This window comes from Streptopelia decaocto (assembly GCF_964273445.1).
Source record: "Streptopelia decaocto genome assembly, chromosome: 16".
In the NCBI taxonomy this organism is placed as follows: Eukaryota; Metazoa; Chordata; class Aves; order Columbiformes; family Columbidae; genus Streptopelia; species Streptopelia decaocto.
In genome coordinates this window covers 997,651-1,013,194 of record NC_138671.1, presented here as the reverse complement: position 1 = coordinate 1,013,194, position 15,544 = coordinate 997,651, and the positions used below count along the sequence as shown (strand labels likewise).

General features: G+C 67.8%; 2 protein-coding genes across 7 annotated transcripts in view; one reads left to right on the top strand and one right to left on the bottom strand.

Moving 5' to 3' along the window:
* The first annotated feature begins 2,414 nt into the window (after nt 1-2,414).
* AATK (apoptosis associated tyrosine kinase) lies at nt 2,415-13,680 on the top strand. 2 transcript variants are annotated; one of them, XM_082067015.1, is made up of 13 exons: nt 2,415-2,540; nt 3,490-3,631; nt 4,432-4,511; nt 4,667-4,785; nt 5,275-5,362; nt 5,524-5,657; nt 6,331-6,415; nt 7,110-7,231; nt 7,381-7,530; nt 7,633-10,774; nt 10,910-11,048; nt 11,131-11,367; nt 11,541-13,680. In XM_082067015.1, the coding sequence occupies exons 1-13, from the start codon at nt 2,496-2,498 to the stop codon at nt 11,567-11,569; spliced, it is 4,512 nt and encodes a 1,503-aa protein (XP_081923141.1). In that variant the 5' UTR covers nt 2,415-2,495; the 3' UTR covers nt 11,570-13,680. The 2 variants fall into 2 exon arrangements, with proteins under 2 accessions (XP_081923141.1, XP_081923140.1); XM_082067014.1 differs by lacking the exon at nt 2,415-2,540 and adding an exon at nt 3,145-3,274.
* The window catches only part of BAIAP2 (BAR/IMD domain containing adaptor protein 2), a 39,074-nt gene continuing 37,045 nt past the window's right edge, over nt 13,516-15,544 (bottom strand). For all 5 annotated transcript variants that reach the window (XM_082067022.1, XM_082067019.1, XM_082067017.1 and 2 more), the window contains one exon: nt 13,516-15,271. In XM_082067022.1, the coding sequence (XP_081923148.1) occupies nt 15,202-15,271 (70 nt within the window). In that variant the 3' untranslated portion in view covers nt 13,516-15,201. The remainder of the gene's footprint in view (nt 15,272-15,544) is intronic.

Sequence of the window (15,544 nt, the reverse complement as noted above, 5' to 3'; positions counted from 1 at the left end):
GGCAGCGGCAGCGGCTATGGCCGGCCAGGCGGCCGCAGGCACCCGGCAAACGTGAGTCAGCAAAGGGAAGGGCCGTGCACGGTGGCCAGTGTCACGGGCAGCAGCATCACGCTGCAGGGGTGGCACCCCGGGTCCTGCTGGCCTTTTTGTGTCCCCGCTAGGAACCGGGGTTTGAGGCTGCGACCCAGGCTGGGTGGGCAATGCAACGGGCTGGGGGCTGCGGGCAGCGCTGGGCAGGGCTCTGCCTGCTGCGGGGTGTGCGGCGGCAGCACCATGGGATGGGAGGGCAGTGTGTGCCCCACTGAACCCCACTGCACCCCGCATCCCCCGTCTCTCTCCATTACCGTTCTGCTCCTGTTTGCTGGGGCTGGACCTGGAGCTGTGACCCCACTGCTGCCACCAAACCCCCGCCTGTGCCCACCCTGCAGGGCCGGCCCTGGCTCCGAGCACGGTGGCCTTGGCACAGAGGCCATCGTGGCGGCAGATGTGTGAGCAGGCTGCCAGGGACCCTGCTCCTGGGAGGGGGGCAGAGCCTCAGGATGGGGTGCAGGATGCAGTGGGACCCCCGTCTTCTCTTGAGAGCCCTGCGGTCCCTCGCACCGCACGCAGCCTGTGTCCAGTGCTCTTGGTGTCCCTGTGTCCCGGTGCTCTTGGTGTCCCTGCGTCCTGGTGCTCTCGGTGGCCCTGCACCCCTGTGCTCCGGCACTACTGCTGCAGGTGCGTTTGACTTGGTTTGGGGAGTATTTGGCTGCTGAAATGCTGCCACATTCCCATGGCCGTACCGAACACCGGTGCTGTGGTGATGGGGAAGGGCAGCGCTGGCAGCCCCGGCAGCGGGGTGGTGGCGGTGGGTCGCAGTGGGTCACGGTGGCGGTGGGTCACGGTGGCGGTGGGTCGCAGTGGGTCACGGTGGCGGGTCACGGTGGTGGTGGTGGCCCTGCCACAGCACAGAACCTGCCCAGGCTGTGCTGGTCCTGGCTCCCAGGTCGCTGGTTGCGCAGGTGGAGAAACTGAGGCAGGAGCAGCTGGAGCTCCCGGGCCTGCTGGTTCGGAGGGTGGTTTGTTTGCAAAACGCTGGTTCCCGAGCTGCAGCCGAGGGGCGGCTCAGCTGACGGTCCCCATGGAAAGGCTCCTGTCACCGCGCTCTGCTCCCCGTCAGCGTTCAAAAGGCTCTTTTTCAGTGAGTCATTTTCTCTCTTGCTGTCCCACTATCCAGGGAAAATGGTGACATTCACGGTACAAAGTGTGTTCACCATGGAAACCAGCTGAAAGGAGGGGGAACGCCACCCCCCGCTCCTCCCAGGTTCAGCTGTGCATCCTCCAGCCGTAGAAGATGGCTCTTGAGCTCCTTGGCAAGTGCTGGCAGAGTTTGCCATGGCCTGGGCTGTGCCGGAGCACACGCGGCTGGTGCGTTCGCTCACGGCTGTGCCGGGAGCCGGGTGCTCCGTGCTGCGAGCAGGGACGTGTCCCGGGAGCCGGGTGCGCGGCGTTGAGCCTGGCACAGGCGGCAGCAGAGGGTCGGGCGGTCGGGGCGCAGGGCTGACGATGGAGCGATGCCTTGTGGTCCGTGTGCGGTAGCCGCGTGTGCCATGAGCATCTACAAGTGCTGGCATCGCGGCGCGGGATGGGGGCTCGGGTGGCTGAGCGGAGCTGCGGGGTCGGGCAGGGCGCCGTCCCAGCCCGGTGTCCCACGGGGAGGGCACCGTGCTGGGCACCGCGGGGCTGCGTGCGGGTCCCCGGCGAGGCCGGCTCTGCTGGCAGCGCCGTCACCTTCCGGCTTCCTCCTGCCACAATCGCGCTGGTTGTTCGGGCAGGCGCCGGGCAGAATAGTAATGTGGCAGCTGCAGCTGATGGCGGGGCCTGGCGGGGCCGGGTGGCTGGGCGGTGGGTGCCACCGCTGCCACTGTGCTCCCTGCCGCCCCGAGGGGATGCGGAACGGGCTTGAGGGGGTGGCGGGTGCCGGGTTTTGGGACGTGCTGGTGCCTGGAGGGGCTCCCAGCCGTGCTGGCGGGTCTCCAGCAGACCCTTCCCTGGAGATCCCGTCTCTGAGCTCCGTGGATGGGACGGGGCAGGAACTGGTGACCCTGGGCCAGCGCAGCCCCGCTCCCCGGGTGTCATTGCCACCCTGCATTACCACGGGGACTGTGCCCGTCCCCATCCGCGCCAGCTGCTGGCGGGGTCCTGCCTCGGCTCTGGGGTCCCTCCTGGGCTCCCCACCCATCCTGGCCAACAGATGAGCCAGCAAAGGGGGTGCAGCAGTGCTGTGACCCCCCGCCCCGGCTGCTCCCTGCCCAAGCCCCTGATGTGTCCCTGCATCCCATGACCCGCCCGAGCAGCACCCCTGGGCACAGCCACATGCCCCCCTTGTGCCCCCCACCCTGAGCCCACGCCCTCCTGTCCCCGCAGACGGCACCCCCCTTAGCGAGCTCTCCTGGTCCTCCTCACTGGCTGTTGTGGCCGTTTCCTTCTCGGGGCTCTTCACCTTCATCTTCCTCATGTTGGCCTGCCTGTGCTGCAAGAAGGGGGACATCGGCTTCAAGGTGAGCTGGGGATGCGGGGACGCGGGGGGCAGGGTTGTCCCTGGGCCAGGGGACTGGGGGAGCTTTTCCCCGGGGTTGGGATCCCAGTGCAGGATCCCCCGCTGCTGCCAGCACCAGTGCAGGATATGACCCGGCACAGGACAGCGTTGCTTGGGGGAGCTCAGCCCCCCACTACCGGGGCTCAGCATCACCATGGGTCACATACTGACCCAGCCAGGATCCCCAGTCTGCACAGAGCCTGGATCTACGGGCTCAGCATCGCTGCAGGCCCCATCCTGACCCATCCGCGCTCGCAGCTCTGCAGGGGCCAGGTCTGCCATGGTTAAGGGCTGCGGTCCCACCCGCTCGCCCCCGGGGGCGGGAGGCACTCTGACCTCACAGGCACAGAATGTGCCGAGAAATGGTTTTTCCCTAATTGCTGAGATTTTTGTGGAGGCTTGTGGCGCCCGCGGCGGGAGGGGGTCAGGCTGGGGGGGACACGCTGGGCTGTTGTGTAACCGTCCCACACCGGCCGGAGCACCGGAGGGGAACAATGAGCCCCGTCGTGCCCCCGCGGTGGCTATATAGGGGTGCAGGGCCGCGGCCGGGCGCTGCCCGTGTCCAGCGGGCCGTGGCGCATGGCGTGCGTGGCAGCACCATGAGGCCGGGCTGGGCGTGCGCGGGGCGAGATGCTCACCATCACCTACCTGCTCGCCCAGGCGGCTTTCCGGGCGCTGGCCGGGCGGCGCAGCCAGGTACCGGTGCCGGGGCGGTGGGGAGGGGGGGCCTGTCCCGCGGGGGGCTGCCGGCAGGGGTAGCGGGGCTGTGTTGGGGGGTCTCCACGCCCGGGGGTCTGTTGTGGGGCGAGCCCCTCGGGGCGGCAGGCAGGGGGCTGCACGGGGCAGTGGGGAACCCACGGGGTCAGTTGTCTCTGCTCGGTGTGTGCCCCCCCACACACTCCCCGGCCCAGGAGTTCGAGAACGCCGAGGGGGACGACTACGTGACGGAGCTGTCGGCCCAGGGCTCGCCCGCCCCCCAGCATGGCCCCGAGGTCTATGTGCTGCCCCTCACCAAGGTCTCCCTGCCCATGGCCAAGCAGCCGGGGCGCTCAGGTAAGCCGGGATGGGGACGGGTGACGGTCCTCGCGGGATCCCTGTGCTCCATGGTTGGGGATCCTGCACCACCAGTGTGATGGGGTGGGATGGGGGATCCCCCCTGCTAAGGAGGGGTGGCCCCAGCAGTGCTCTGCCGCTGGGCAGGGGACAGACAGTGGCGAGTGTTGCCACTGTCCCAGTGTGCAAGGGCCCTGGTGGCCTGTCCCCAGCCCTGCACCTGGCACCATCCCCGGGGAGCAGCCTGCACCCCACTGGTTGGTACGGGACACAGGAACCCCAAAATGTGGCACCTGTGAACCCCAGCCCCGCGTAAACAAGCCTGTGAGTGGGAGAGGAATGTGGGCCCCCTCCCGGCCCGCTGAACGGCAATGGTGTGGGGGGGCCGGCGAGGGGCGGCGCAGCCCAACAATGGCCCCATTGCTGCCCGCCACTGGCACGAGTGCCTGAGGGGCAGGACCTGTGCCAGGGGGCCGGGAGGGGCTGGATGCCAGAGCTCCCGCCGCTCGGCTCCGCTCTCCCTGGGGAGAAGGGGCAGGGAGCCAGCTTGCTGCTGCCACCCCATCTGGGGACACTGGGACCCCACATCCCCCGCGGGGGATGCCTGGGCAGGAGGATGCCCTGGCTGCGGGGTGCCTGGGGACGGCTGCTCCGGAGCCCCCCGGGACGGTGCAGAGCCTGGCGCTGGGTGGCACGGAGGGGACACGGGGGCCGGACCGGGCCCGGCGGGTACCGCGGGCAGGCTGGGCGGGCGGGGGCGGCAGGAGGGCGCGCGGGCAGCTGGATGTGCTCTGTTACAGTGCAGCTCCTCAAGTCTGCGGACCTGGGGCGGCAGAGCCTGCTCTACCTGAAGGAGATCGGGCACGGCTGGTTCGGCAAGGTGAGCGGCTGGGACAGGTTCCCCTGGGGACGCCCCACGGGACGCTGGCTGCGGGGACACCCCACGGGACGCTGGCTGCTGGGAGGGGGCTCTGTGAGGTGGGGTTTGGGGTGAGGTGGGGCGCACGGTGAGGATGAGCCTGTCCCTTGCTGCAGGTGTTCCTGGGGGAGGTGAACTCGGGCATCAGCAGCACCCAGGTGGTGGTGAAGGAGCTGAAGGCGAGCGCCAGCGTGCAGGACCAGATGCAGTTCCTGGAGGAAGCGCAGCCCTACAGGTAAGTCTGGGGTCGCTCTGCGGTGCTGCTGCTGCACCGGGCACACCGGGAGCGGGGATGTTGTGGAATGGTGCCTGGTCCCCCCCGTGCCACGTTCGGCTGCGAGCAGAGCTGTGGCTGCCCTGGGAGGTGCCCAGCTGAGCTCTCCAGGCAGGACGGCTCTGTCCATCTGCCGGGCGCTTGTTGTGGCAAGAGAAGGGCTGTGCCGGGAGCTGCCGGCAGCGCGGGGGCAGCGGCTGCGCTGAGGTCATGGGCAGAGTGGGGCTGGGGGGTGTGGAGCTGCTCCCTGCCCCAGCAGAGCGGAACAAGTGTCCCTTTGTGGCATGTCCCGGGGTGCTGGGACGTGCTGGTACCCGCTCCCAGCGCTCCCAGCGCTGGCCCCCAGCGCAGCAGCAGAAGGGCAGGGAGATGGTTCCCCAGGGGCTGCTGCCGTCCCCAAACCCCAGCCGACGCAGTGCCGATGTGCCCCCGTCTCTCTGTCCCACACAGGGCCCTCCAGCACACCAACCTGCTGCAGTGCCTGGCCCAGTGTGCCGAGGTCACCCCGTACCTGCTGGTGATGGAGTTCTGCCCGCTGGTAAGTCCCCTGCGTCCCCCCGCGCCCCGTCCTGCTCGCCAAGGTGCTGCCGCAGGTACCGCGGATGGATGGATGGCAGGGCAGGGCACATGGCAGCGCTCAGCTGGGCATGCTGAGCCCGTTGGCTCGCCGTGGCTGGTGACAGTGACACTGCCCTGCAGGGTGACCTGAAGGGGTACCTGCGGAGCTGCCGGGGGGCCGAGGCCATGACCCCGGACCCGCTGACGCTGCAGAGGATGGCGTGCGAGGTGGCCTGCGGTGTCCTGCACCTGCACAGGAACAACTACATCCACAGGTAGGCTGGCCTGGGGCACGGGGGCTGGGGGCTCAGGGGGGCCGTCCAGAGGGAGCCCCCAGGACGCCGGTGTTTCCGCCCCACTGCTGCTCCTCCTGCCCAACAATATCCTGGTGCTGAGTGAGTTGCAGACAGAGACTCCAGCATCAGTGATTTTGTTGAGGAGGGGGTGCGCTGCCATCGGGGGCCACTGGACCCTCCCCACACTCCATGGGCGGGTCCCTATGAGGGTACCCAGTGCTGCGGGTGGGGGAACATGGGGGACTTTGCTGTGGGGATCCTGGCCTCGGTGGGCCCTGCCACAGCGGGGTCTTGTGTGTGCCCCTTCTGTGTGACCCTCCGGGCTGGGGCAGCGCAGGGAGCCCAGCCCCGTGCCAGGGCTCACGCTGCCCGGGGACACCCGCGTTCTGCTGGGCTCAGCGCGTGACGGACGGGCGGACGAGGCGCAGCTGGAGCCGCGCAGGCATTCCTGCTGTGCATTCGGTGGCTGGTTATCGGCACGCCCGCTGTTCGGCAGTCAGACCGCCGGCCCCGCCACCGCACAGCCGTCCGCTCTCACTGCCAGCCACGGCGCTGCCGGGGGGGTCCCGAGCACAGACCCTCGGCCCGTGGGCGGTGGGTGCTCCCCTGCCCCCCCAGGGCAGCGGTGACAGCGCCGGGGTTTGCTTGGCAGCGACCTGGCCCTGCGGAACTGCCTGCTCACCGCAGACCTGACCGTCAAGATCGGGGACTATGGGCTCTCGCACTGCAAGTACAAAGTAAGGCTGGTTTGGGGGGCTGGGGGCTGCGTGCAGGGACCCCATGGCGGAGCTGTGGGCACACACACCCTGAGCCCTGTGCCCCCCAACACACATCTCCCTCCCCAGCGGTGCAAGGGCACCCCCCGGGCTTTGCTGGGGCAGCAGGGGGGTGCAGTCCCACAGACCACCCTGCAAGGGGCTCTCTGCACCCCAGGACCAGGCAGCCCCCCCCAGGCTGGTCCCCCTGGGTCGGTAGCCCCCCCCCCCGAGCACAAAGAGGTGGTTTGTTCCCCCCAAGCGCCCTGGCCCCCTGCCCAGCAGAGTGCGATGCAGCCGGGGGGGCTCTCTGCTGCTGCCTGGATGTGCCCCCTGCCAGGGCCAGTCCCTACAGGCAGCTGCCAGCACGTCAGCCTGGGGGCGGGCTGTCTGTCTGTCTGTCCTGCCTGCGGCTCCTGCAGGGCTGAGATCACAGCCAGTGAGTGTGGGGGTTTGGCGGGAGGGGTCTCAGGATGGGGAGACGGGAGCAGGCAGAGGGGGCTGGGGGCTCAGGCAGAGGGAGCACAACGTGTGCTGGGGACAGTGGGGGACGCAGGCGGCAGTGGGGGGTGGCTGCGGGGGTGGCGGGGCTGGGACAGCTCTCTCCGCGGTGTGGCCGGTCCTTTACGCGTAGGTTTGACGTTCTCTTCTCGTACTGACCCTGCATACTTGGCAGGACGACTACTTTGTGACAGCCGACCAGCTGTGGGTGCCGCTGCGCTGGATCGCGCCCGAGCTCATCGACGAGGTGCACGGCAACCTGCTCATCGTGGACCAGACCAAGGCCAGCAACGTCTGGTGAGCAGGGCCTGGGGGGCGCGGGGGGGCTGCTGCTGGGCACGGAGGGAGGTGACTGGCACAGGGCAGCATCAGCGAGACGTGTCGGGGTGGGTGATTTTTGGGGTTGGGGGTCTCCCTGTGGTCCCAGCATCCCGCTCTGCCCACAGGTCGCTGGGCGTCACCATCTGGGAGCTGTTTGAGCTGGGCAGCCAGCCGTACGACCACTACTCCGACCGGCAGGTGCTGGCCTACGCCATCAAGGAGCAGCAGCTCAAGCTGCCCAAGCCGCAGCTGAAGCTCTCGCTGTCGGAGCGCTGGTGAGAACCCGGCCAGGCTGTGGCCGCACCCTGTCCCCCCTGTCCCTGACCCTGGGCTGGGGGCTGGTGCTGACCATGGCCCCTCGGCCCTGACCGCGACAGGTACGAGGTGATGCAGTTCTGCTGGCTGCAGCCGGAGCAGCGCCCGACGGCCGAGGAGGTTCATCTGCTGCTCTCCTACCTCTGCGCCAAAGGGACGACGGAGGCGGAGGAGGAGTTTGAGAAGCGCTGGAACTCCATGAAGCCCAACGGCAACGCCAGCGCCAGCCACCACGGTGCCGAGCTCTCCTCCTTCCCGCTCCTGGAGCAGTTCTCGGCTGACGGCTTCCCCTCGGACGGGGACGACATCCTCACCGTCATGGAGACCAGCCACGGCCTCAATTTCGAGTACAAGTGGGAGCACACCAAGACTGAGCACTTCCAGGCGCCGCTGGGCTCCCTGAGCCCCAGCAGTGCCGCCCGCTACCACGACCTCTACTACCCGGCCACAACCGCCGGGCACCTCAGCCTGGGGGTCTCTCCCTCCTGCTACGAGTGCCAAGGGCCCGGCTGCCCCGCGCTGCCGGCCCCCGGCGTGGTGCCCATCCTGGGCGCCCACAGCCCCTCGCTGGGCAGCGAGTACTACATCCGCATCGAGGGGCCCGGCGAGGGCAGTGCCGAGCTGGACTACGCCATGTGCACCTACAGCCCCGCGGGCGAGCGGGGTTCCCCGCGCCCCCCCTCCTGCTGGAGAGCCCAGGGCGCCCCCGGCAGCGGCACCTACGACTCAGACAGCAGCCCCACCGTGTCCCTCAGCATGGAGCCGCTGCTGGGCCACGCGCCGGCCAGCGAGGGCTCCTGGGAGTGTGCTGAGTACTATCCCTACCCCTGCCCGGGGCAGGAGCCGGGGGGCTACGAGCCGCCCCCCAGCCGCGGGGCAGAGGGATACCTGCTGGAGAACGAGCGCCCCCAGCCGGGCAGCCAGGACTGGCCCATCCCCAGCTTCCAGCCCGGCATCTTCACCGACCCGCTGGGCGTCTCTCCGTCGGTGAACTGTGCGTACAGCCCGCGGGCGTACGGGGAGCCGCGGGCAGCCCCGCCAGGTGCGTGGCCACCGGCACAGAGCGCGGCCCGGCCAGACTGCGTGGCCCTGGAGCTGAGCGAGGACTCTCCCCCCGGAGCCCCCCACCCACAGGGCTCCAGCCCCCCGGCTCAGCAGCAGCCCTGGGCCTCCAACAGCTCCTCCAACAACAACATCGGCAGCGGGAGCCCCGCGTCCCGCGAGCCCCCGGCCGGGGACAGCTGGTGCTACCGCCGCATGATCACCTTCCGTGGGCTGATGGCCAAGCCGCTGGGCACCGTGCTGTGCGGGCAGCCCCAGCTCGGGGGGTCCCCGCTGGGCCGCAACTTCCACCGCCCCTGGCAGGATCAGCCCCTTGGCACGGCCGGCGGCTCCTCCTCCCCGCACCGCTCGCCCTCCCCGCGGCGTCAGGCCTGGCACAGCCGTGACTCATCAACCTGCGGCCGCTCGCAGGCAGCAGCGCTGGCTGGCAGCCCCGGCACGCCGTGGGGCCCCGGCACGGCCCCGCCAGCCGCAGCGGGGGCCCAGCACGATGCCCACCCGGACGAGAGCACGGAGGGGAGCAGCCCTGCCCGCAGCCCCCTGCCCCATGCCGCAGCCGCGCCGGGGCCGGGGGAGGCCACCCCCATGGCTGGCACTGCCACCCCGAGCCCCGCTCCCCCCACCGAGCCCAGCGTAGACGGTGCCCAGCCTGTGCCGGAGGTGCCTGCGCCAGTGCCGGGGGAGGCGGCTGCCGAGAGCAGCACGTGTGTTGCTGGTGACACAGACCGGACACCGGACAAGACCTTCTCCAGCGCCAGCTTCCCCAGCACGGATGAGGGGAGTGACGAGGACACGGCGGAGCTGACCTCCGGCGTCTTCACTGACTTCTCTGGGGACTACGCAGAGCGGGTGGAGACGGCACCAGCCTTCAAGTCCCTGCAGAAGCAGGTGGGGACGCCGGACTCCCTGGAGTCGCTGGACATCCCCTCCACAGGCAGCTCCTGCGAGGTCTGCAGCCCCACCGCCTGCGCGCCCGGCCAGCCCAGGGCCCTCGACAGCGGCTACGACACCGAGAACAATGAGTCCCCCGAGTTCGTCCTCAAAGAGCCCCATGAACCTCGAGAGCCAGAGACCTTCAGCCAGCTGGGGAAGCCACCCCCGGGGCTGCCAGGGGGCGAGGGTGAGGGTCCGGCCCCCGAAACGCGGCTCTCCACCGCCCTCGGGGCCGAGCTGCACAGCCTCTCCGAGAAGAACCCCTACCGCGACTCTGCCTACTTCTCTGACTACGACACCGAGGCCGAGCGTGGCCCCAAGGACGAGGAGGACAGCGATGGGTCCCGGACCCCTGAGGCAGAGGAGGGTCCCCAGTCCCCCGTGCAGGACCTGGGACGAACCCCTGTGTTGGGAGAAGACCCGCTGCACCCCCCGGGGGCGCCCGGCAGCCCCCCGGCCGCGCTCAGCATGGTGCTGGCAGCAGATGCACCCTTGGCGGGGGTTTCGGTGGGGGACTGGCGGGGGGCAGAGACCGGGAGCACCGCGGCCAGCCCCATGGGACAAGCGCCTGGCACTGAGCAGCGACCCGCCGGCACGGGGCTGGCACCGGGCAGCTCCCCGCACCCCGATGGAGACACCCGTCCCCCGCCCAAGACTTTCCTCTTGACCCCGGTGCCAGTGAGCCCCGGGGAGCCGGTGTCCACTGGAGGGACCCACGTGCCCGAGGGTGTCCCTGGGCTTGGGGGAGCTGCAGCCGGCACTGAACAGACTGTGTCCCCTGCACCGCGGCTTGGGGAACTGGGGCTGCCCCTGGAGGGAACTGAGGTGGGTGATGCACCAGGGGGTCCCAGCACGCTGCTACCAAGGGGTGAGTCGCCCCCCGGCCTCTCCCCGCTCCCGTCCCCCCGGGAGCCGCGGCCGGCCGCCCCCGAGCGCCACGAGGAGCCGGAGGAGGACGAGGAGGACACGGAGGACAGCGATGAGTCGGACGAGGAGCTGCGCTGCTACAACATCCAGGAGCAGAGCGAGGAGAGCGAGGAGGAGCCGGCGGCCGTCCCCATCGTGGTGGCCGAGAGCCAGAGCGGCAGGAACCTGCGCAGCCTCCTCAAGATGCCCAGCCTGCTCTCCGAGGCCTTCTGCGAGGACCTGGAGCGCAAGAAGAAGGCCGTCTCCTTCTACGACGACGTTACCATCTACCTCTTTGACCAGGTGGGTGGCCGCAGGGGGCAGAGCTGGGCGCTGGGCATGACCATGGGGAGGTTTGGGTGCTGGGGACTGGTGACAAGAGCCTTCCCCAGATGCGTCCCTAGCGACGTCCCTTCCCTCCTGTCTCCCCTTGTGCAGGAAAGCCCCACGCGGGAGCTGAGCTTCCCGGAGCCCCCCCAGCCTTTGGGGCAGCCCCCCGCTGGCAGCAGCCCCCCCAGCCCGGCGGGCAGGCCGGGAGCCTCGGACGACTCCTCGGACGGCAACGCCTCGGAAGAGAGTAAGGAGGTGGGGGGTCGTGGGGGGCACGGGACAGGCGGGGGTCACCCCGCGGTGGGCTCAGCCCCTTGCCCCTGGCACAGGTGGTGGCTTCGAGTGGGACGACGATTTTCCGCTCATGCCGGTGAAGCCGTCCCTGATGTCCTCGCTGACGGGGACTCCGGCGGAGCCCGACCCGGCCGTGCCTGCGCTGTCGGCCGTGGTGCCGGCACAGAAGCAGGTGCTGCCCATCCAGTTCTCCCGGTTCACGGTCTCGCCCGCCCCGGTGTCCCGGTTCTCCATCACCCACGTCTCCGACTCGGACATGGACTCCATAGGAGGTGAGTCCCCTGCGCGCTGCTCTGCGGGGCCATAGAGCCGCTGTCCCGCGGTGCCTGGCGGTGGGAGCCGGGGGTGCGCAGGACACCCTGCCCCTGTGCCCGGCGGGGACTGTCCCCTCTGCAGGGCCACGTGTCCGTGGGACGCGCTCACGCCGCCTCTCCGCTCGTTGCAGGCAGCAGTGAAGACGGCGAGCGGGAGTGAGGCAGCGGCGCCGGGCATCGCTCCGGCACCGGCACCGGCGCGGGCGGCGGAGGACGGCAGGGCCGGAGGGGCTCCGGCCGGGGGCTCCCGACCGCGCGCTGGTTTTTTTAGGCAGATTTTATCAGAAGTGGCTGGTTTGCTGCTGCGAGTGGGAGCGGAGCCGCCGGGGCCAGGCGGTGGGTGCAGCCGTGCGTGTGCGTGTGCGGGTGGCTGTGTGTGCGCGTGTAAAAATAGACACACATATATATATATAGACATATATATATATAAATTATAGCATTTAAAGGGTAGTGCCCTGACCTCGCTAACATTCGCGGAGTGTCCCCCGCAGTGAAGTCCCCCCTTGGCGTCTTGCCCACGCGTGCTCCCCGAGGCAGCGTTTGTCCCCACCCCCCCATGCCACCCCCGTCCCCTGCACTTGGCCTTGCCCCTCGGTGCCGCAGCCCCACACGGCGGCTCGGCCGCCCCACGGCTGCCCCACAGTGATCCCGAGCTGCTGCCGCTGCTTGATGTCACCCTGTGTGTCCCCTCTCGTGCTCCTGCTCCTGGGGTGGGCAGCACGATTCGGGGGGGGCTCAGGGACGGGGAGCTCCCCCCTCCCTTGCTTTTTGGGGAGCAGACCTGGCGTGGCGAGGGGCCCCAAGGGCTGGGGAGCAGCACGGGGAGGGCGGGCATGGGTGGTCCTGGCTGCCCCCACAGGGTGGCGCCCCCCAACCCAGCTATTTTTGTATTTAAAGAAAAGGATTTAAAAAAAGAACAAAAAAACAACAACAAAAACCAAACCCACCCTAAAAAAAAACAGAAACAAAACTTAATGTTGACTGAACCCACATTGATGTGATTTTAAGTTGTTGCTGCCAAAGAGATGTAACGAGTTGGGGGGGGCGGGGGGGCACTCATGGTTCTTTGTTCTGTTTATTTTTGTTTGTTTGTTTGATATTTTTTTAAGTTCATTTGAGGCTTAGGATAATTGTGCAATTCCAGCTTCCAGAGGGAAATGGAAGTAAGCAGAGCTGAGCGAAACCTTGAAATCAGGGCTGGCTCCTTTCGGGTCTATAGACCAAACCCTGAGGTGAGAAATGCCCCCCACCCCGGCCCCCCTCGCCCCCCCGCCCCATGTCCTCAGCTGCCCCGTGCACAGGGGACACGTGTGTTCGTGCACAGGGGACACGTGTGTTCGTGCACGGGGGACACGCGTGTTCGTGCACGGACACACACACGTGTTCGTGCACGGGGGACACGCGTGTTCGTGCACGGACACACGCGTGCGCAGACGCACCCACACGGACGGGGCTGGTGCCGGGGGCTCCGTGTCCCAGCGCTCAGGCGGCTGCTGGGAGGGGTGCGGGGGCTGTGCCCCCCACCCAGGGGACAGCCCGGTGCTGGGGCACCCCAGCTTCACCCCCAAATCCCGGGCGGCTGTGCCTGCCCCGTTATTGCCCCCCACCCCGGTTGCTTCTCCTGCTGCAGCCAGTCACTGACAGCAATTATTGCTTTATAGACATGTTTTATTTAAGCTCCAACCTGGCCTGTAACACCCCCCCATACCCCATGTCCCCCCCCCCCCCCCAGGGCTGCTCTTGCAAGTTCTTTGCCGAACGCTTTGCGGGGGGGGGCAGTGTGGGGGCCGTCACCCTGTGCTGGCGGGTGACACGGGCGCAGCACCCGGCCGTGGGGTGCAGGATGCGCCCGGGGGGTGCCTGGGGTGCCCTTCCCGCAGCACCCACCCTGCTGAGCCCCCCCCTCCGCCGCCCCGCCGGCATTGCGGGGGTTTGCTCCGCCTTGTGGGGGGGTTTGCTTGACCCCCTTCCCCGATACCCCCGCTCCCCCCTCGCACCCAGGGCAGTTTGACGCTGGTCCTGCCCGCCCCGTTTCGCCCCCGCAGCCCGGGTTTGGTCTATGGTGCCGCAGGTCCCTGCCTCTGGAGGGCAGCATGAGGACAGAACTGTGTCTTGGATATTTTTTTTAATAGAAAGGCTATTATTACATTGTCTATTTTATCAATACGGGTCATAATTGCTGTATTTTTTATCAGTGCTGATGTCCATACAGCTCCCAGCATGTGTGTCAAATATCATCGGGCCAATAATAAAGTTTTTAAAATATCTTAAGCCGTTTCCTGCCCAGATCATTGCCCAGCATGGGCAGCTGCCCCCCCCGAGGAAACCACCGCGGGTGGGAGCGTGGAGGGAGCTTTTATAGCTCATAAATGACTTTTGTTTTAATCAACTCATAAAAAATTATTTCAGGTTACATCTTGCAGGTGCCACCAAGCCAGGAGGTGCAGCAGAGCCCCGGGGCTGGCTGGAGGATGGGGGGGACTCCTCGGGGGGGGCCCAGTGGGCAGCAGCCCCCAGCACGGGGCCAGAGCCCCCAGCACGGGGCCAGAGCCCAGGCGGGCGCAGGAGAAGCCACTTCCTTGTGACGGAGCTGCAAAAGCCATCGGAGGGGACGCGGCGGCGACGAGCCACGGCCCGACGGGACAGCGCCCGGCTGCACGGAAACCAGGCGCCCGGGGCTCTGCCTGATCAGGGGTTAAAAAGTGCAAAAAGGACAAGTACAACGGAAAAGGCAAAATCTCGGCAGGTGCTGCCCCCACCAGAGCTGCGGCTCCTGCCTGGAAAAGCCCTTTTCCCTGCCTGGTGCCAGGGCTGTGCCCCCGCGCTGGCTCGGGGCAGCCAGGAGCCGCAGGAAGAGCCCGGGCACCAGTTTGCCCATGGGTGCACCGCCAGCAATAAGCTTAGCAAGTGTGTGTGTATATATTCATATATATATATTTATCTATATCTATGTCTCTCTCTCTCATACAGCCCTACTAATAGAGGAAGAGCAAACAGCCAAGCAAGAGGTCTGGATGGGAGAGCCTGTTTGGGGGGAGCACCCCTTCTGCCGCTGGGCACCCCAAGGCACGCGCTTAAACACAGCCCTCGCCTCCAAAAGTGGTTTTTTTTGTTGGTTTTTTTTTTGTTTTTCCTAGCTTATATTTTACAGCAGTACCATAATACCTTCCTTACTTATATATACAGAGACCTGGAGCTGCAGGAGCTCTGGGAGCGGAGCCGGCCCCGTCCCTGTCTCAGCGGGGGCCGCAGTGCTGGCACCCATTGCCTCCCAGTCTGGGCTGGGAGAGCGGAGCCCGGGCGGGCAGCCACGGTCTTGCAGGAGCCTGGAGCTGCCTACGGCTCCCACCACCCCCTCGGCTCACACAGGGTCCCTCCTGGCCGGGCGGGGGAGCCGGGGGCGTCATCTCCCCTGTGCCATCGTCACTGCCCCACGTGAGCCCGACGCGCAGCTCAGCTCAGCTCTGGGGAGCCGTTTGCCAGCCCAGCCCGTGCTCCCCACCATGGCGAGCGGCTGCTGAGCCCAGAAGCAAACCCGGCTCTGGGACCCAGTGCCTGGCTCCGTGCAGGCAAAGGATGGGCTGCACGGCAGCGGTTCAACCGTCCGCCACCGAGAGGAATGAGCTGGGTCTAGAGGAGAGAGAACTAGGGCACTAGCTTTAGCCTTTGGCTTTGAAAGCAGCAGGATTAAATAAATTCTGCCTAAAAATGAAGTCCTGGAAAGCTGGACATGCAGCAGCGAGGAGGAGGCGGCGAGTGCCGCGCGGCACGGCGGGCACCGGCGCTGCCGGATCAGCTGATGAGCGGGGCCGAGCGGTCGTTGGTCACCGTTGGCTTCAGCTGGACATTGGCAAAGGGGTTTCTGCGGAGACAGAGGAAGGCAGAGTTTAGCAGGAGGGACGGCGGCAGCGGGGCCTGCGAGGACGGGGCACCGGCACAGTGAGACCCCAAAAAGCTGTTGCTGCAGTGGCGGTGGCTGTGCCGGGCACAGGGGCTGCGCTGCGCGTCCCGCCAGCCCGAGCCCGGAGCCACCAGCCCGGCCCCTTCCCCTGCCCCAGCCCAGCAGCGTTTGGGAAGGGGCTGAGCTGGAGCTGCCCCTCGATCCTCTGCTCTCTCCCAGTTAGAGCAGTGCTGG